This window comes from Aspergillus flavus, chromosome 8 (assembly GCF_009017415.1).
Source record: "Aspergillus flavus chromosome 8, complete sequence".
Classification (NCBI taxonomy): Eukaryota; Fungi; Ascomycota; class Eurotiomycetes; order Eurotiales; family Aspergillaceae; genus Aspergillus; species Aspergillus flavus.
In genome coordinates, this window is record NC_092403.1 from 2,641,539 (window position 1) to 2,661,669 (window position 20,131).

Here is a 20,131-nt window from a genome sequence, read left to right on the forward strand (position 1 = left end):
ATCGATTACGGTACCCAAATAGGCAACTGACACCTAAAACAGGGATGTAAAGAAATTCAAGATCCGGATTCTTAAGCCGGCCAGTCAGTCCAGCACCTGAATCTAACTTCCAGGTTACGTCTATATGTTCTGGTTGCATAATCTGGTCCACTTTCATGCATGGACACGTAATAATCGGGCATTGTATTCTTGCTTCAGCTCAGCTTCTCCACGCATGCTCCATCAGCAGTTCAGCACCAACTGATTACAAGGACCCTGTATACTGAATATAGTACTCTTGTCAGCTCTTGTTTCCTTGCCTGTGTATACATGTAAGCACACAGTAGTTAAATTATTGTCGAAGTACCACTTCAGAATTGAACACGGGAACATCCAAGCCCTAATACGAACATGCATTTGCAGACCCACCGAGATCTTCGAGCTGAACCAGCACCGATGTCAAGCTGCAGCTTGACCGGTAAATCATGTTGCATTCTTGGAATTGCTTGCTAGATGTCTTGCTTCTCAGCTAATGATATTTGTGTACGTGGTTTCGGTCGGATGGAGAGGAGGAGGGGCCGTCATTGCTACTACTGCTGCTGTTATATATACCATGGCCATCTCCCACTCCCATTCGGAAGGCCAGACCGACCAGACCCTCTTAAAGACATTACATCCACTACATACCATTCTCTTTACTACACAAAATGACCGCGTCGAAGACAGGGGTGGATCTTTCCAACCCCGGAGACATGACCCTCAAGAAACAGCTCGACCTGTTGGAAGCAAGCGGAGCCGTCAAACGCTTTGACTCGCACCCGTTCGTGAAAAATATCATTGACAGTCGGAGCCTACTCACTCGTAAAGACATCGAGGTTGGCCCCGATCACCCAACCACCACTTCCCAGCTGCGGAGGGCGGCCGCCAAAAACAATACCCTCGTGGTTGGTGGCGCAGTGGCCAAGAACCTTTCTCTTCTGCTTGCAAAGGATCAGGATACAGTCGCTGAAGTGCCTCTCCGGGCCTTGCCTGCCGTTACCAAGCCGACCCCGAAGGCCAACAGCCTGCTCATAGCTCCTGTAAACGCCGATCATCTGACGCTGCTTCTGTCACCCCCCAGCCCGACATCATATTTCCAATTCACGAGCCATGTAGTACCCGATCCTGTACGGGCTTCTTCTTTTGCCGACGAAGCCACCGACGCGGACACATCCATGCCGGCCGATATAATCAACGGCTACTCGCTGAGCGGAGACCTGGAGAACTTCTGGGGCATCAAGGGACTCACGGGAAAGCTGTACGTTTACAATGGCGATACCGTGCGCGAGAAGGTCAGGTTCAGCGACTTTGCCTTTGACGCCGAGAAGAACAAGCCGCTATCCAAACTCGAGCACTCGCCACTGGCTAAGTTCTTCCCACACATCGACCTGGAACCTATCAAGCAACTTCCTATAAATAATGTCGAGTTTACCTATACTGAGGCTGACAATGACTTTCTCTACAAGAAGGGGCTGCGTCTGGAAGGTGATGTTCTGTGCACCGGTCACCTCCAGCCTGTAGCGGACATGCTCAGGCGCATCTACGGAGACAAGGACGCGCCGTCGAAGCTGCATGTCTCGGCTCATCTTAGCGATGAAAGAGACTGGACCAAGGCACCCAAAATTACCAAGCTTATTCTGAGTGCCACGTTGGTGGACGGAAAGCTCAAGGTCTGGGACTTTTTGGCCTTTGATTCCGTGGATGTTCAGATTTTGGCATTGCAAAAGGACAAGCAGGAGAAGGTCAAAAATGATAAGGATAAGGATGAGTCCAACGATGCTGCAACGGAAGCAAAGGATGAAAAGCAAGCCACTGAGCCAGAGTCGAAAGCGGGCAAGGTAGTAGACAAGGCCACTGAGAAAGTCACAGACAAGGCCACCGAAAAGGTCAGCAAGGCCACTGGCATAGCCAGCAAGGCAAGCGATTATAAAGCCCAAAAGAAAGCCGAGGCCACGAGCTCCCAGGAAGTCTCCAAGAAGGCCACTAAAGAGTCCACGGAAAAGGGCAAAGAAGACGCGAAAGATGACAAACAGGGCGAGGGAGAAGCCAAAGAGGACGACACCTCTGCTATTGATGAAAAGGCCGATCAAAAAGCACCCGCCAAACCCAAGAAGACCTGGGAGTTCGGTCTATGCATCCTGGGAACAGGCAGCCTCATCAATTTACCCAAGGCGACAAAGCCATTGTGGGTGAAATACCGAATGGCGAGGGACCCACAGGAGACTACAAAGGCTTTGTATAAGGTGCATATAACGGCCGAAGACTGGAAAAATGCGTTTGGTGTCAAGAACCTGAATGTAAGACTTTGTCCACTTCTGTACATTTATTCCAAATGCTACTCAGAATGCTAATTCCTGCTCCTTCAGTTGACTGAGCTCGATTTCACTGCATCGTTCGAGGCTGGCTCCTTTGCCAGTACAGCCCAACTCAATACAACTGCTAATGTCAGTTTCGCGGATATCAAGGTTGACCTTCAAGGAAAACTGTCCAGGGGTGTGTATATCATCAGTACCCCATTCCCATTTACTGGGGCCAATGAGTAACAAATCCCCCCCAACCACAACAGATGACAGCTACCTCGTTGGCCAAGTCGGCACTTTCACCTACAGCCAACTCTTGCAAGCCTATGCGCAAATCCGTGGCGACCAAACACCAGAACTCTCTCCGCTTGATGCCTACGGCAATGACCTGAAATTCGATGACGTGCATCTCCGTCTGTCCCGGGACATGATTGAGAAGGCGCTCGAGTTATCAGGCAAGGTCACATTCAACAAACATTACAGTACGAACGCTGCAATCAAGATTGGTTCAGCTGGGTTGGCCATACACGGTGATGTTACTGACTTCAAGATTGAAGGCACGGAAATTACCGTGAAGAAGGCAGCATTGGATATTGAAATTGGGGCCAAGCCGCCAAAGATCGACAAGACCAATCAGGGTGAGAAGGAAGAAGATGAGAAAGAGAAAGAGAAAGAATCCAAGGCCATCGAAGATGCTCCCAAGGAAAAGGCTGCTAACTCTAAAGCAAAGACGCCCGATTCTATTGACCCCAGCGCAGAAAACGACAAGATCGAAAAGAAGGAAGAGGCCATTAACAAGAATCTCCGCAACCGCAAGAGCAAGTTCTCGGTGACTGGTGACATCGACTACTCCGGACGTAATTTCCGGGTAGGCCTGTTCTACGGACGCCAGGCTCAGACCAAGAAGCGAGAATGGCTTGTGTATGGCATTGTTGATCGATTCAACCTGTCGGAACTCTTCCATAACGTTAAGGACACCGATTTTGACTTTACCCTTAAGAATGTGGCTCTGGTGGCTGCGTCCAAGGGTTATGTAGACAACGGCGAGATCAATATAAAGGGCTATACTATCAAGGATGGTACGTCGTTGTATACCATACTTTACTACATCTTGGTGAACGTCTACTGATCTATTCACCGCTTCTCTTGTAGGAATCTCGCTGTGGGCAATAGTCGAGCCTCCTATGCCGATAGCTAAGCTCAATGTCAATCACGAGCGTTCTTTATTGGCGCTGAAGCTCGCAGTCAATTACAGCCAGGGTATTTATACCGTGGGCCTGGAAATGCCGGAAACATTTTCCGTAAGTGTTTCCCTTCCTTTTTCTACGCTTTCTTCTAACACAGACATCTTCCCCAGGTCTACTCACCGAAGGAGCATCCCAAATATGGCCTTGAGAAATTCACTGCTGGTGTGGAGGTCGCTACGGATCCCAAGTTAACACTCGGGGCTACACTTAAGATCTTCATGCCCGATCAAGAGCCGTTGGACGTTGAGATTATGGTAAAAGGTGGTATGGTGAATGCAAGTGCTTCTCTGTAAGTCTTCATATGTATGTTTCATGTTCTATTGCTCGATAGCTGATTGTGTCACAAGGCGAACCACAACACCATGGATTAACCCATTCAATGTCAGTAAGCATATTATTCTCGAGGAAATTGGTGGCGAGTCAGGCTTCGACTATGCAACGGTGGCCGAACAGGGTCCTTCGTAAGTTCTTTTCTGTTTCCCGCTGGGTATCGGAAGCTAATAATTGAATACAGAGACGTTGCAATAATTGCCAAACTTCAAATTGAGGAAACCAAAGCTGGTGTGGCCATGAAGGTCAGCGAGACGGATGGCGAAATGCTAAGCGTGTCAGTCGACAAGTTCAACGTCTGCAAGATTATCCGCTACGCTGGCCAACTTACGGAAATTAAAGAGTTGCAGAAGATCGGGAATGGCGAGGACGTTTTCATAATCAATCAAGGAAGCCTGTACATCTCATCGGGTGTCAGGATTGGAGGCAAATCCTACCCCCGGGGAATCAGTGCCAGTGCGTCAGTGACCATCTTTGACCAAACTGGCCAGTTTGATGCACGAGTTGATGACTCGGGATTTACCGGTAAGGGCTCGATTGACCGCTTCAAGCTTGGTGCGCTCGAAGTGTCTGCAGCCAGTGATGTGACGAAGCCGGCGACATTCGACATTGCCATGACCCAGGATGAGCAGAAGATCAAGGTCGATGGGATGATCCATTATCATGACATCAAACTGTTGGCGTTGGTAGATGCTGATTTACAAAAGCTGCCACCAATGTTCAATGCCCACCTGCTTCTTGAATTCACTGGGCAATACAAGATTGACTTCTTTTTCAACGCCAGCCTTGGCTCAGTCAAGAGCCTGTCTGAGGTGAACCTAGATTTCTCGGCCTTGATAGAGGGAGACTTGTTTGATCTGATCTGTGATGGGGTGAACTCGTTCCTGGACAGAACGCAGACACTTGTGGATCAAGGTTTCGATAGTGCTAAGCAGAAACTAGAAAACGAGCTGAGTGAAAAGAACAAGGAGCTCAAATCGTTGCAGGAGGATTTGGAAAGGCGCGACCAAGGGATGAAGGAGCATGAAAAGAAACGCCAACACGATCTCGAGGAGGCAAAGAGAAAAGTGAAGGAGAACAATGATAAGCTCGCAGCCCTGGAGAAAGATGTTAAGGACGCCAAAAAGAATAAAGAAGACGCAGAGAAGAGGTACAGGAACGAATTAAAAAAGCAGCAAGAAGAGCGCAACGAAATAGTGGCAAGGAAACGCCGGGAATATGAGGAAAAGCTGAGGAAATTGGAAAACGACGAACGGGATTACCGAACCAAAAAGGAAAACCTCGAGGCAACACACAGGACGAACTACGGAGAGAAAGAGACTGCCCTTGCGTGGTTCAAACAACACAAAGAAGATACATGGAGTGAGTGAAAATGAAAGCCTTGATTCCTTGGCCGCTCCAAGCTGACTGGTGGTAACCCTACTCCTAGATGATTTCCAAAAAGCTCAAAAAACAATGCATGACTGGGATGACAGATGGAACAATGCCTCATGGTTGGATAAAAGCTTTGATGTCAATTTGGTGAGTCAATAACCTTTTTTTCCCTTCTTCCCCTTTGTGACTAATGTCTCTCAGAAAGCAGGTGTGAACAAAGCTAAATGGGATTTGAATGTAGCCGCGGCTGCCTGGGTGGGAGTGACTAAGGCAGAAGAAGGATTCGTAGAATTCACTCACTGGCCCGCCTACAATGCCTTGATGCAGGAAATCAACTCTGCGATTAAGGATCTTACAAAAGCCGTTACGGCTGTACAAGAGTTCAGGCAAGGAGGGGTCGATGCCTTCATTTTCGCAGTAGTCAATGATGAAGATCGGAAGGTCAAGGAAAAGGAAGACCAGCTGAATCTACTCCTCGACAGTAATTCCAAGGAGCAGAAAGCCATCCGTGATGCAGAGGGTAAACTCGACGCAAACAAATCGAACATCTTGGAAATCATCCAGGAAAACGATAATAAAATCAGAGAGTTGGAAGAAAACAACGAGCGCAAAGTACTCCAGCAAGAGTACGATAACAAGCGAGCGGAGTGCACAAAGTTGGAAAACGCCGTCCATACCGTGGAGCACGTCCTGAACAGTCTGCAAGCTGACTTCGACAACGGCATCATAGCCATCAAGGGCGAGGTCACGGCGTGGCGCGATTTCCTTCCACGCATCACCCGGATTGAAGCAAAGGCCAGCAGCAACGCCCTCAAGAGCAACGAGCCCATTTTCGTGATAGTCACGGCGGTTTACAAGGGCATCACCAAGACATTTGGCGTGCAGTGGACGCCGAACTCGAAATCCAAGCCGTACGATCTGTACAAGGCTATTGGAGATTCCGCCAAAGGCAGCTTCCCGGTTCCTGCCGGTTCCAGCTAATCTGCTCATTTACATGTTATTTCTTTTGGTTTTCTCTCTTTACTAGTTCCCTGTCTCTCGTTATCTGAAAATGGATGTATGGGGTTGCCTATGCATAACCCTAATAGTACCCGTCTCTCAAAATTGGCAATAAGCGGGCCATTCAACCTTTGTCCGGTAGACTAGCAAAGTAATGAATCCAGGCAATTATACGCCATCGTGAATCTTGAACATCCTCGAAATATAACGCTGCTGTTGATCGATGCCCAAAGGACAAAGTATTTTAGCATAGTTAGATTTACGCGGAATCAATTGATACTACTTTCAACATTGTTCCCCCCAGTTGTCGCTCGCAGTAGAGGGTGGAAAGAAGAAAGGGGTAGTCAGGGCCACGTCTCAGTAGCCCAACCACTTATACAATCATAAAGAGCATAACTAAAACACAGATCCAAAATATATTAAACAGGCAGACAGAGATAGAAATTCTACAGCACTCGATGCAACTGCCCAAAAGGTTACGGCGCTGCTGTTTCCCATTTGTACCGTTTGCACGATTACTTTGTTATGGATGTTTTCTTTTCTTTGTCTGGATTGAGCGAGAGTGTATATACGGCCATTGCCTTATTTTCTCTTCTTCCTTTTTTGTCCCTTCTACTTGATTTCCTCGTCGATAGCTACATAGTAGTTTAAATATTAGTTCATTTACTACTATCTGAGCGCGTGACAATGGCCATGTCCTTGACCAAACTGCACAACTCACCACAGCCACTGCAGGGCAACAACACTGGGCAGGTTTGCATGAGAGCCAAAGCATATATTGAGCAAGCAGGACAGCAAGAAAGAGGAATGAGGAGGGCGAAAGCCAATGGGAACTGGAGATGAAACTGTAGAGACAGACATGATCAGCAGGAGAGCATAGAAAGCACTGTAAAACACGTATCTGGAATATTCAATAACATGGACCCAAAGTGTTGAGACTTGAGAAATTGGCCAGGAAATGGGGGCACGGCCATCATAATGGAGTATTTATACGGCACCTTCGCTAAAAGACTGGAAAACGTCGGAATGGTAGCAGCGCGTGGACTCTAGCCGCTACAAGCTTACGGTATGTATTCCGGAGCTTCGAGTAAAAGGCTCCACAGTAGAATATAGACATCATGAACTAATTCAATCCGGTAGTAACTAGAAGATGATAAAGACGCTATTTGAATTAGCACGAAAGCTTTGCCTCGCAACATGCGAGGTAGATCATTCCAGTTCTACCATAAATCAATCAATCGATAGATAAGTGTAATACTGGGATGGAAACATTAAAAACCTTACGGTGGCTAATTACGATATGATTGATACTTGTTCTTCAGTGACGACAAGCAAGTACCAGTCTTGGCATTAGAACCCTAATTTTAGAACCACTGATGCACAAGTGTGCCCTCACACTATCTATAAGAGGCCAAGGTGGTAGACTAAGATGAGGCTGAGCACCGTCCTAGACCCAATTATGAGGCTTAGGCATAGAACGCTTATTGGCTACATCAACTAAGATGGAAGCGGAAGACATATAAATTCAACGTCGCCATTTCTTCACTGTACTCCTGCTTGCAAACCAAGACTCACATTATGTCACTTCAAACACCATCACCCCTCCTGCGACTGCCGTCCGAACTGCGGTTGGAAATCTACCGACACTTGTTTGGCATCGCCCCACACACTCGTCTCCGAGTGGGTGAGGCATGTCTGGACAGCGATCTGCCACACAGCACCGAAAGGTCGTGGCGTCTCTCGAAAGCATTCGAGGTCTACATGCACAGACCCTCGCCTCCAAATGCAAGCGAATACGCAGAAATGGACTATAAGCACTGCTCAGCGACGGAACAGTCCCGACGAAATATATACCGCGAACACCGACATCTGTTTCTCGCCATCCTGGCCACTTGCAAAACAATATACGAGGAAGCAATGCCATTCTTCTACTCGTCAACATTCTTCGCCGTATCGGGAAATATAGCAAAGGCTAGCAACTGGTTATATGCGATGAGCCATGAACGACGCAAATATATTCGGAGACTTAGCTTCCACTTCTGGAGCAAGGCTTTATCGGAATGTTTCTCGAACCAGGGCAACATGGAGCACCTCGCTAAGCAATTGACATATATGGATCAGATTGACGTTGTGGAATTGCTGATCACGGATACACGGACGGAGGACGAGTTGTTGGATTTCGCGGATGCAGAAAGCCAAGGTATCCCGCAGTATGCTGTGTCTCGAAGGCCGTGCGAGCCACTGGTACTGTTTGGCGTTGAGCAGTTGGAAGCAGTGCCGAACCTGGGATGTTTACGTATTGTGGGCCGTATTGATAGGCTATTGGTATACACTGAGGATAAGGAGTATTTAAAGGCCTTTGCAGAAGGCAGGAAGCGGGCTGGGCTTGGAAAGGAAAACGGGCATCGACCTGTGGTGGAGCTTGTGCAGTTATAGGGGATATGCTTGACTTGGAGGCAATTTATTGCAACCATCACTGGGCTTGAGGGACCTCTAAACCATAGTCGACCCCGTTGTCACTAGGGATCGAAAGTTGCAAAGGTGATTAAAGAAGGATCATACGAACACATAACCGTCGAGTAGCAGTATGACATTGATGGTATTACGAAACGCTTTGAACCTCCAAGCTATTCATCACGCCTTGGATAGGTCTTCAGTCGATTAGGCCATGAGAGCTAAACCTATCGAGTTCATGAAGACATACCTGGTAGGAAGAATGATTTTACAATATCCAATTTCCCAAATGATTGGTATGAACCCAAGAAGCCCAATGCTCCAGTGATTTACGGACAGTGGGTCTATCGAACCTTCCCAATTGTCCAGGAGACAGTGCAATTTCGAGCGAACGAAGCGCTTATCGCAGGACTCTCATTTCAATACATCGACAATGACAGTTGGGGTCCATTGACTGGCCAATTGTCACTGTAACAATACGTAGTAAACGTACAATAATTTGTGCACAGATTATAGTATCGGGGCTCAGCTCAGAGGCTTTTTGTTCAAGCTGCCCAAATAGGCCTAGCGCTTTACTTTCTCCTGAGTGATTTTCTTCTCCCACAATCATTTCAATGAAAATGAACAAGTTTCTCTCCACCAAAGATATCCCGGGGTATTTTTTATGGGATTGGATAGGAAGAGAGTCCGAAGCCTGAGGATGTCTTGAAATATTTCGCTGACAATATCTGAATCATTTATTTTGGAGGTCGGATTGGTGAGGACACAATGAATCTTGTCGGAAAATCGCCAAGCGCCGTCAGGGATGATAGACTTTCTTCCATGGAAGCCTTAGCCAGCATAAGGTCTTCCTGTTTTATCTCACCAGAAGCACTTTCAAATTCTCTCGCTAACCTCATCTGCGAGTCATGTAGGGTCGTATCCAACGAGCCATCGAGGGAAAGCTGACTCAGCTTGCGACTACAAGGAGCTGTCGCATACTGCCATCATGCCAAGAGAACGAGCAGTAATCTCGTCGATATGCTTTCTTGGTTTCTGTCGCCTTTGCCCCATGCTATGGTACCATCGATTCCACTCAGGGCAAGCGGGGGGTTTAACGATAGGGTGACAGTGACGGTCTTGCTGATATCCAAGCCCTTGGCATGGGCCCAAGGCCCGGGATTCTTTGAGATAATAATTTGCCAAGCAGCTTGGCCCTGTGCCGAGCATCCCCCTACGGCCGGTTTCGTAGGCACCAAGATCAGATGAAAAGAATCTTCCGCCTTCTCGCCCTATGGCCATTGCCACACATAATGTGATAACGCCCGGGAGGGCGGGGCGAATGTACGCTCCCAGACATTCATATATCCATTCAATCTTGACGGTATGCATATGTGAGCATCAGGATTGAGACTGCATCTACACTCTGCAGCTCAAAACGTGGCGACCATGGTTCTTGTGCCGTACCTGAAAAAGATCGCGAGATGGCTGGCGCCACCGCCCCCAAAGTCGGAAGATGGGCGCGATCAATGGCCCTCTCGCGCGGCCTTTCTTCTAGCAGCGATGGGTGGTTGCGCAGGACAAGGAAATCTGTTACGATACCCGTCGGTCGTGTATAACAACTATGGCTTGCAGTGGTTCATTCCTTACCTGTTAGCGGTGTTCCTTATCGCCATCCCCGCCCTCATCCTCGAAATCTCGATCGGTCAGGCCTACCGCGGAGGCAGCGTGATCGCGTTCAACAATATCAACCGACGGCTCAAGGGCGTGGGACTGGGCCCGATCCTGGTCAGCTTCATTGTCACACAGTACTTCACTGTCAACCTAGCTTGGATTATGAACTATTTTCGCAATTCATTCTACAGTCCCTTGCCATGGGAAGGTCGAATTGAAGAGTTTTATATGGGAGATGTCATTCATAATGTTGATCCCGTGCAAGGGAGCTTGAGTGAAGGCAACAAGGACGTGGTCGCGTTCACCAAGTATCCCGGGCTTGCTGTAATCGGAGAGACCGTGGGTTGGAGCGCTTTCATTTGGTTCCTAATCTGGGTGTCGATCTTTCGCGGCGTGGGGCTGACGGGGCGCGTGGTCTACTGGACGATGGGTTTGCCGATTGTCACCACCATTATTTTTGTCGGCCGATCGTTGAGTCTAGAGAACGCCAGCGAAGGTGTACGCCTACTCTGGGCGACTTGGCGAAGCTCAGAGCTAGCATCCGGGACAGTGTGGCAGACAGCTGTCGGGCAAGTCTTCTTCTCTACGGGGATTGGGTTCGGCTATTTTACCTCTTATGCCTCGTACAATGCGAAGCATTCTAATGCCGTGATGGATGCCATCCTCATATGTGGTAGTAACGTCTTATTTGAGAACTTTGCGGCGTTCGCCGTCTTCGGCGTGGTGGGCTACCTGAGACGGTGGCCACAAGAGGGCGAACGACTGGGTGCCTTCGTCGTCGGCTTTTTGACGTTGCCTGAAGCAGTTCTTCACATGCCCGGGTCAAATTTCTGGGCGATTCTGCTCTTCTTTACTCTTGTGGTGCTCGGGTTTAGTTCGGCGTTTGTGATGCTGGACGCGGTGACGACCTTAGCTGTCGATTCCGGTCTCAAGGTTTCGCGCCCGATAATTGTAACGACATTGACTCTGATCTCATTCTTGCTGTGTCTTCCCTATTGCACCGAGTTTGGTTTCTATTTGCTAGACGGTATCGACCGGTGGATCAACAATATCGCCTTGATATTCGTAGTATGGTCCGAGCTGGTTGGCGCCACCACGGTCTACCGGTGGACCGACGTGGTTGGCCAAACAGGGCTACCAGCGTTTGTTGTGTATAATTTTGGCTATTTTGGTGGACAGATTGTCGGTATTTCAGTGGCTCATGGAACCGAAAATCCATCTGCCGGAGCGGGCGCAGGCTTTGGCTTGTATATTGTCTGTCTTGCTGTCGCGGTTTGTATCGCAACGACGCCGGAGGCAGAGGCAGCCAGGTTCTGGAATCGAAACGCAGTCCTCCGTCGGTTCTGGTTTTTGATGTTCTATTCGGTAAGTTGACCCAAGATATACCTACCATCTGCCTTATACTCACTAACGTCCCACTCTCACTCTAGGGCAACCAACTGCGCCGCGACCTTAACCAAATCATCGGCGGCGGTCGAAACTGGAAGATTCCTGTCTTCTGGCCTGTGCTCCTCCGCTACATTAGTGCCCCCGTTCTGGCTATCATTTTCAGTTTTGCCTACCCAGAGTTCCATACTCTGCGGTATGATCCCATGATGATCGCTGGTTTCATCCTGGCTCATCTCTGCCTGCTGGCCATGCTGTTGGGCCTTGTCCTACCACGCTACTATGATTGTTTCATTCCACCAAGCCGTTACGGCGAGAGCACGCAAGGAACTATTCCAAACGAGCCCCGTCCACAAGATCTCGGGCAACCAGCCATGACCTCCTTTCATGGCACGGAGATTGAAGCGGTCCCGGCAGGATCTGCTCTCGGAGACATACAATCCTTAGAGTTTAAGTCACATAGTGGTCATGTGGGAATGAAGTTATGAATAGGGCATGTTTGATTCGCGTGTAAATATAGTCGATGTCCTTGCATTTTACCGCGCTATGTTAGAGGTTTATATATTAGATGTGAACCAACTCTTTAATATGGAACTCCCATCACAAAGACTGCCTATTATTGGAAAATATATATTGTCAATATAGATCATGGTACCTGTGATAAGACATCCGCTCAAATGACTTACGTCTACCTTCTATCTATCTATTTAATTCGCTATGCACATTCTCATTCGTGTGTCAGCCTCAGGCATAAGATTATGTAATGTCTCGGGGCTCATCGGCTGACAGTTCGGAGATAAGCATCATTTCCCGTCAACGCGACGCCCGCCGATTCAAGTCTTTTGCGATCTCGAGCAGAGTTACCGGAATTCTAGAAGAAATGGACAGCCCATCCCAGCCGATCCGGAAACGCCGACGGCCCGCGTACTCTTGTACCGAGTGTCGTCGTCGTAAAGTCCGATGCGACCGGTCCCAACCATGCAACCAGTGTACTAAGCAAGATGTGGCCTTGTCATGTACGTACGAGGAGCATCCTCGTGCAGTTCCCAGGAGCCAGCAAACGAGGAGACAGCAGAGTACGCCACAAGAGCCACCATCGGTTGACGACTCGGCACACAGCTCAAGCACAAGAGGGATTCGAGGCACGATATCGAAGACGCGGGTGTTTGGCCACGGGCATTGGATGAATACCGTCTCTATGGTGGAGGCCTCCCGCGTGTGCCATCGTTGTCTAATATTCTGCTAACAATCATGGAAGGTGGAAGACCTCTCTGCTCTTCAGCCACTCGGGGAATTCTATGATACGATGTTCCAGGCGGAAAGTCACAGTCATGACAAAATCGCTGAGAAGGTCCTCGAATGCAAACAGCTCGCTCGGGACGTTAAGAAGAAACGTCCAAGTAGAGGATGTCTCCCGGCTAATCTCTATCGATCCTTTCCCGACCGACGCGTGATGGATGAACTGATTGAGATCTATTTTGCTACCTTCGAATCGTGCTACCGTATTCTGTACGCCCCCTCGTTCCGAGAGGACTACAGGAGCTATATAAACCATCCAGAATCAGCAAGGGGTCCTCTCCTGTTACAGCTTGCTCTTCTCATGGCCCTGACCGGTACATTACACCGAGATGTAAATATCCGCAGTGAGATGATGAGTAAAGCCTCCACGTGGATCCATATTGCTCAGACATGGCTTTCTGCACCATTGGAAAAAGACCGCTTGACATTGGAGGGCATCCAACTCCATTGTCTACTACTCCTTGCACGTCAGGTAAGTCGAATAGGAGCCGACTTGGTATGGATCTCTGCAGGCTCCCTTGTAAGAATAGCCATGCAGATGGGCTTACATCAAGATCCCGATTGTCTTGAGGAGATGAGCATAACACAGAAGGAGATTCGACGGAGACTGTGGTACACTATTCTAGAGATTAATGTTCAGTCGGCACTAGATTCGGGCATGGTACCCATGATTACAGATATAGACTACAATACCCAGCCGCCATCTATCGCCATTAACGGCGAGGCACAAGACAACACACAAGTAAATACTTCAAATGGGATGTCCTTTCAGCATCTATTGGCAAAATCATTACCTCTCAGATTGCGCGCGACCAGAGTCATCAACAATCTACAGGACGAACCATCATACGATGAGGTTCTGGCCCTTGGAGATGAACTAGCCTTGGAATGTGGCAAGGCTGCCATGGCAATTGAGCACGATGTCTCCGACACAGACACACGTTCTGTGAGCTTTGCATCCAGCTTCTGCAACCATCTCCTTCGTCGCTTTCCGCTGTGCCTTCATTACCGGTATGCGGTCAAGGCCAAGAAAAATCCGATTTATTGTAACTCCCAGAAAGCTTGCCTTTCGGGCGCCCAGAGCCTATTATTACTTCTTGAAGATGATATGTATCACCGTCTTCTCCTCACCGGTGGTGGTATGTTTCGTGATCTCATCACTTGGGGAGCAATGTTTATTTTTCTCGAGTTATGCCCGGAGCCCGATGCAGACATGTCGATGTTTGCAAGGAAGACTAACCGCGCCCGCAATCAACCATTGCTACAAGATGCTCGTCGTGTGGTGCAGTACGCAAGAGACAGAATGTGGAACGGGGAAACGAATGTTAAAGTCTACGTCTGCCTCAGCATGATGATGGCCCAGGCCGAGGCTCGTCTGGGCGGCTTGCCTGTAAAGGATGCCATTACGAAGGCTCTGCACGAGAGTCTTGGTGAATGCCATAGTCTTTTGAAGGCTATGGCTGCTGATTCTTCCGTCAGTACAACGGATCCGGTTCTGGATTCATGGGCATCCAGCGGCCTGATGATGCCTTTATTTGCTGATTTGGATGCCGATTTTGACTTTTTGGGTGACGGAAACGTTGATATGAGCTTCCTAGACACTTGCTTTGATCTGCAGTGATTGGTGGTTCAAGTATAAATATCTTTCAGAAACTCGAAGAATCAGTGAGGAGTCGTCGCAGTATCCTAGTTACTAATATATAGCGCCACAGATAGTGCAGTGGTCTCCACGCTATATAATACGAACAAAAACTATTGATTGGACTTGGTCAGATACACAAGAGTCTGATCAGGCATAATATTACATCGAGCAGAGAGTATCTACAAAACTTGACGTCGAGACAAAATCTCAGTTGCAAGCACAATCCGTCATCAGTTTATACTCCGGGAGTTTCCAACCCTTCGTATCTTCGCGCAACACCCATTTGGCAAGAAAGTCGAGCCTCAACAAAGATGCAACCCAAAAGAGGACGTAAACCATCTGAACGCCAAGAGGGGATGATGGAAACTTAGCCATGTAATTTTCGTTGTCTGTTAACCCTTTCTGGACCGTATTGATGAACGGTCTAAGCCTTCCCTCATACTCGGCCAGAGCAACCGTGATACTATTTTTGGGAACTGGTATCCCTCCCGGGAAGCCCTTGCCACAGTGCTTCCCAATTTCGCCAGCGAGGACATAGGCGCCGGCCATACCACAGGTCGTGCCCATGCCCGTCATAGCGGTCGGGCAGTAAGCTGCATCGCCAACAAGCACAATGCGGTCCTGGGACCAATAGTCCATCGTGACAACCCCCATCCGCTCACAGTAGAAGTCGTCGGCATCGACTAGGCCTTTAAGAATCTCGCTTGTCTTCCACCCAGCCCCACAGAAGGCCTCTGCCAATCCTTTCTTTTCGTCTTCGATGTCGCCCTTGGTCGCGCTATTTAGTCGGTGAGAGGAATTCGGGTTACAGAACAGATATGCTTGGTATTTATGGGGATCGGCGCGGCGAGTCATGATGCCTTTGTTCCCGGGAGCAATAAAAGCAGTTGCATTGTACCCCTCGCCAGGTTGAAGTGACTTCTGGATCGTGAAATACCCAGCATACACCCCAAGTGGATGAACCGGGTCTTTAGCACCAGCATCCAGTATCATCTTCCGTGTGTGAGACCCGGATCCATCCGCCCCTACAACAAGATCGAACCGCTCTCTTCCCTCATCCGAGAAAAGGACATCAACATAATCCTCCGTCTGCGCTAGCTTCTTCACGCAAACCCCGAAGCGGTATTCGACACGATCCTTCGTAACATCATACAGAAGCTGACATAAATCTCCTCTCATAATCTCAAAGTCAGTCGTGAAGCTCTGTAATCCTCTCCCGGAGCGGTTAGCAGGGAAATATCCCCAGCTTTTACCCTTGTCATCGACGAGCTGTAAACCTTGCTCCGGGACGGACCGAGCGCGGAAAGCTTCTTCCAGGCCCATTCGTCGCATCACTTCAATGCCTGGTCCGCGAAGGTCGACCTGTAGGCCACTGGCGCGTATCTTCGGGAATCGTTCGATGACGGTGGTCTCGTGGCCGAGCTTTGAGAGCCAGAATGCGAGGGCGTTGCCTGCGATCCCTGCGCCGCAGATGAGGACTTTGAGTTGTGGCATGTTATGTACTGTTTCGGTTTGGTGGGTTAGAGAGAGAAATATGAATATGAATGATACAGCAAATTATGGGAAGAATAGAGAAAGGATGTCCGTTATAAAGTTATATCGGTTTGTATAATCCGTCGGCCGACGCGATACATGGATACCTTCGACTGCCGATATGACCGATATGACCGTTACACCCGACATACCCGAAACTGCATGAAGAAAATCCACATCAGAACCTAAGAAGCAGATTATCCCTTCATGTAATTACATCTATCGCCATTTTCGGAAGAACAGGTTCAAGGATATTTAGCCTTAGTCGCGTCTGGGAAGCAACCAGGCAGACCATATTCCACCGATGTAAGTATTGAGAACAAATAGCAAGCGAGCCAAAGTTGACGTTCTGTCTCAGAAACTACACGCTACCTGTGATACCAGATGACACCACAACATCACTTGATAACGCACATATAGTCATGGTCCTCATACTGGTTAAGAAGAAAGATTGCTCTGACGAGCCCTGCTTCCCCCCTTCACTATCCACATATCAGGATTCTGCCCACAGGCTTGGCTACCCCCCATGTCGCCAGCTAGTTGAATATACTGGGTGGGAGGATAACTGTCGTTACGCGGAAGAGAAGTCCCGTATCACAGAGCATATCCAAAGAATCGCAAAGGATAACGGGTTCACATACTTCTACGCCTACGTCTGTGCAGAGTTAGCATCCTCTAGAGCCCGTTTTGTGACACAAAAAAGCAGCTTATGAAGGAGCTAGGGAGATGATTATGAGATATCAGTATAGGTGCCAAGGCTATGAATCGATGTGTTGTGGACTAGTGAAGACGCTGCTGCGCCCCCTCAAGGCCTGGACCTGGCAGCCCAACAACGGTCACATTGACCAGGGCACCTGCCCTATCGCTTAGCGTACTCTATTTGGGCTGAATTACATTATTCACAATTCCACGCAGGCAGATATATAAGGCGACTCCTTCGTTTCTATTCTGTGGCCTTCAGATGGCCATTTGACATAATTCTCGTCGGCGGCGATCACTGTGATGAATTGTCAAGAGTGTGTTCTTATCCCTCAAGAGCTAAAGAATATGCAGGCAACGAGAAGCAAGTTCAGACCTTGGACCATTATCTTGAGCATTTTCGCACTGGTAGCCTAGGGGCTTACGAGGAGTCGCAGAAACTATGGGTGAAGGATGTGTCTGCAAAGGCAGAGCCCTTGATTGGTTTCATAGAAGAGCCGTAATGACATTCTGTGATTGCAACGAGTCTCATCTAGGGTGCACATTTTTCATTTGTGCTTTGGTCCGCTATTTCTTTTCTTTTATTGCTACCCGGTTGTGGCCATGCTTCAAAATGCACCGCAATGGCCGCATGTAAACATTGTCTTCTCATCAATCAATAGGCAGTCAATACCGACGAAACTAGGTTTGACAACCGGAAGACCTTACAGAAAAGCCTTTTACAAGCAGCAACATGGAAGGCGCTGTATAGTCCCAAGAGCCCATTGTCACTATGTCCTCTACAACCCACAAGCGAGATAGTAGCCAGTCAGGCAAGTTAAAGTATAGAGGAGAAGCCGTCAAGGGTGACATCGTAGCAAGATGTCGGCGTCTGGGAGCCAGCGATGAGCGCATCACGGGCAGCGCGAGAGTTGGATGTTGCATCTTGTGGGTTATACAGACCTCCAGAAACCAATATTAACCCAATCCGTAAAACATGAAGCGACTAATGAAATCCACCCTCCACAGGAATAACCTGCCCATTAATGTACGAAGCATCATCACTGAGCAAGAAAGCAACCGTATTGGCTAACTCCTCCGGTCTGGCAAGTCTCCTCAGCGGCACATTCTTAACATAATAATCGACAAAAGCTGGCGGCACACCCCCAAGCAAGGGGGTATCCGTGGCCCCAGGCGCAACACAATTTACCCTGACCCCTTTATCCCCAAAGTCCTTTGCCCATGTGCGAGTAAGCCCAAGAACAGCATGCTTGCTTGCACAGTAGGACGCAATGCCCGGACTTCCAAACAGAGACGCAGTGGATCCGATATTTACCATACTCCCGATTCCTTCCGGAACTGAGCCTTCCTTTTTATCGCGCATGGTATCTGCGTGCCGTTCCAACACATAGCGTAGGTACGTCGTCCCCATATTCCATGTTCCGCCGACGTTAACTGCCATCACTTTGTTGAAGTTCTCGACTGGCTCGAGGATGTTGGACGGGAGTATAATGCCCGCGCAGCTGACGAGGCCGCTGATCACCGGGGATTGTTGTATGATTGATTCAAACGTCTGAGTTACTTTCTCATGTGAGCTGATGTCGATGTTGGGGTGGAAGTGAAGTCGGTCAGAGTCGGGTAAGGAGACGATTGGCATTTGTCCGGCTTCGTCGATCGCGTGCACTGTGGCCGATAGACTGAGGAGCTTTTTCACGACAGCCTGGCCCATTCCTGATGAACCCCCGGTCACTATGTAAGCTCGGCCGGTGTGCATTTCTGTGATTTGTACTGCTGTGCTGGATGTGGGGAGAATTTGTAAAATTGAAGTAGGAATATAGAGTAAAGGGATGCGCTGCGGGGGAAGCTGATCAAAGCTTCCTTGGAGCTTATTTTATGCAGTCAGCCTAACCATGGCTCAGGCATTGTTATGGATATATTAGGTAGGCGCCAAGAGACACAGCAGTGGCTGCGGTGTGACAGTAGGAATGAGCTAGGGATGGAATCCAGGGATATGCTTGTCGATATTATTGACATGGTTTCAAAGTCACACCAATGTAGTTCAACCTATGCGTTTGCTTCAATACCATATGACATAAAGAAGGCGTTAAAATGCGGTACATCCGCGATGAATGGCTACCTTCACCCGCCGCCCCAACATCTACGATGTGCGCTCAGTGAAATCAAATCAGACCCTACGCTATCCAGAACACCCCCACTGCAGGCATATCTACAGCAGATTCAGAAAAGTACCAAACACTATCATCACCCCGGTCACGAAAATGATAAGCTTTATGCGTCAGACTATATCCACCAAGACGACAACAAAGCTTGCGATTCTTGTGATTCTGAGCAACAACTACCCCGGACGCCTCGAAAATCCACTGATCCAGTGATTCAATACGGGACCATAGCATCTGGCAATCAGGTGATCAAGGACGCAGAGCAAAGGGACAAGTTGGCCAGGCAATATGACATTCTTTGCTTTGAAATTGAAGCAGCAGGAATAGTGAACACGATTCCTTCGTTGGTAATCCGCGGGATTTGTGATTATGCTGACTCCCTTAAGAACAAGATATGGCAGAGATACGCTGCTGCTACGGCTGCTGCGCTCGCTAAGTTTCTTTTGTCTCGTGTGAGAACACATCAGGACTTGGGCATGAACTCTTGATAGAAGCCTCCCTTCAATGGAAGATCATGAGAACTATCTTCGTCCCTCAACACGACGCCCGATATGGGACTCCAAATATTCAGCTGGACCGTCTCACTGTTAGTCCACGTTCGCTGGAGCACCTTTGTGTTAGGATTGGAGGCGAATGAGTTCGCCTCCACGTTGAGTTGATGCATTGACGACTCGTATCCTTATGTGCCCCGTCGGGCTTAGCGGTGGTCGCCTTTCTACAAGCATCATGGCAGCTGTTGCAATCGTATCTCGCGTGGCGCTTCTGGGATTCAGTCAGCGACTCAGAAGTGGCCGTTTTGCGAACTTTAGTGCCGAGGTTGATTGCCAGCAGTTAGCTGATTGCATCAAGGATTGAAGTTGAGCTCATTCATCCATAGTAGGACCAAGGTCCATCTTGGTATAATTTTGGGGCTAGTTTTCGATATGTCAGGATCCTAATGAATTTATGACATTTCACGAAGGTTAAGGGGATTTTGACAACACACACGATCGCTTAGAAGCGCTTTTCGCGCTAGGAGATTAAGTGTCTTGGCATTTC

General features: G+C 48.6%; 8 protein-coding genes across 8 annotated transcripts; 6 read left to right on the forward strand and 2 right to left on the reverse strand.

The window, feature by feature from the left end:
- The first annotated feature begins 621 nt into the window (after positions 1–621).
- On the forward strand, positions 622–6,490 carry F9C07_2287679 (uncharacterized protein). Its single transcript, XM_041295764.2, has 9 exons — positions 622–2,315; positions 2,385–2,511; positions 2,585–3,397; positions 3,471–3,619; positions 3,676–3,854; positions 3,913–4,026; positions 4,080–5,257; positions 5,325–5,416; positions 5,471–6,490. Exons 1-9 carry the CDS (start codon positions 687–689, stop codon positions 6,248–6,250), a joined length of 5,061 nt encoding a protein of 1,686 aa, XP_041150911.1. The 5' UTR covers positions 622–686; the 3' UTR covers positions 6,251–6,490.
- Positions 6,491–7,846: 1,356 nt separating this feature from the next.
- F9C07_13062 (uncharacterized protein) lies at positions 7,847–8,704 on the forward strand (the record flags this gene model as incomplete). Its single annotated transcript, XM_041287760.1, has 1 exon — positions 7,847–8,704. The coding sequence occupies one exon, from the start codon at positions 7,847–7,849 to the stop codon at positions 8,702–8,704; it is 858 nt and encodes a 285-aa protein (XP_041150910.1).
- Positions 8,705–10,150: 1,446 nt separating this feature from the next.
- On the forward strand, positions 10,151–12,249 carry F9C07_13061 (putative sodium/chloride dependent neurotransmitter transporter; the record flags this gene model as incomplete). Its single annotated transcript, XM_041295763.2, has 2 exons — positions 10,151–11,740; positions 11,806–12,249. The coding sequence occupies 2 exons, from the start codon at positions 10,151–10,153 to the stop codon at positions 12,247–12,249; spliced, it is 2,034 nt and encodes a 677-aa protein (XP_041150909.2).
- A 275-nt stretch (positions 12,250–12,524) lies between these two features.
- On the forward strand, positions 12,525–13,007 carry F9C07_13060 (uncharacterized protein; the record flags this gene model as incomplete). Its single annotated transcript, XM_071507942.1, has 2 exons — positions 12,525–12,798; positions 12,895–13,007. 2 exons carry the CDS (start codon positions 12,525–12,527, stop codon positions 13,005–13,007), a joined length of 387 nt encoding a protein of 128 aa, XP_071367488.1.
- Positions 13,008–13,067: 60 nt separating this feature from the next.
- On the forward strand, positions 13,068–14,681 carry F9C07_13059 (putative C6 transcription factor; the record flags this gene model as incomplete). Its single annotated transcript, XM_071507941.1, has 1 exon — positions 13,068–14,681. One exon carries the CDS (start codon positions 13,068–13,070, stop codon positions 14,679–14,681), a length of 1,614 nt encoding a protein of 537 aa, XP_071367489.1.
- A 228-nt stretch (positions 14,682–14,909) lies between these two features.
- On the reverse strand, positions 14,910–16,196 carry F9C07_13058 (putative monooxygenase; the record flags this gene model as incomplete). Its single annotated transcript, XM_041287758.1, has 1 exon — positions 14,910–16,196. The coding sequence occupies one exon, from the start codon at positions 16,194–16,196 to the stop codon at positions 14,910–14,912; it is 1,287 nt and encodes a 428-aa protein (XP_041150908.1).
- A 1,723-nt stretch (positions 16,197–17,919) lies between these two features.
- On the reverse strand, positions 17,920–18,687 carry F9C07_13057 (putative short chain alcohol dehydrogenase; the record flags this gene model as incomplete). The annotated part of the gene is made up of 1 exon (XM_041287757.1): positions 17,920–18,687. One exon carries the CDS (start codon positions 18,685–18,687, stop codon positions 17,920–17,922), a length of 768 nt encoding a protein of 255 aa, XP_041150907.1.
- Positions 18,688–19,038: 351 nt separating this feature from the next.
- F9C07_2237328 (nucleoside phosphorylase domain-containing protein) lies at positions 19,039–19,581 on the forward strand (the record flags this gene model as incomplete). The annotated part of the gene is made up of 1 exon (XM_041287763.1): positions 19,039–19,581. One exon carries the CDS (start codon positions 19,039–19,041, stop codon positions 19,579–19,581), a length of 543 nt encoding a protein of 180 aa, XP_041150906.1.
- Positions 19,582–20,131: the final 550 nt, after the last annotated feature.

What these genes read in the sequence shown, in the direction of transcription:
- F9C07_2287679 (XM_041295764.2), top strand. Translation starts at nt 687, where the DNA reads ATGACCGCGTCGAAGACAGGGGTGGATCTTTCCAACCCCGGAGACATG. An exon ending in TTGGTGTCAAGAACCTGAAT is followed by an intron (nt 2,316 to 2,384) that starts GTAAGACTTTGT and finishes CTGCTCCTTCAG; the next exon opens with TTGACTGAGCTCGATTTCAC. An exon ending in GTGAATGCAAGTGCTTCTCT is followed by an intron (nt 3,855 to 3,912) that starts GTAAGTCTTCAT and finishes TTGTGTCACAAG; the next exon opens with GCGAACCACAACACCATGGA.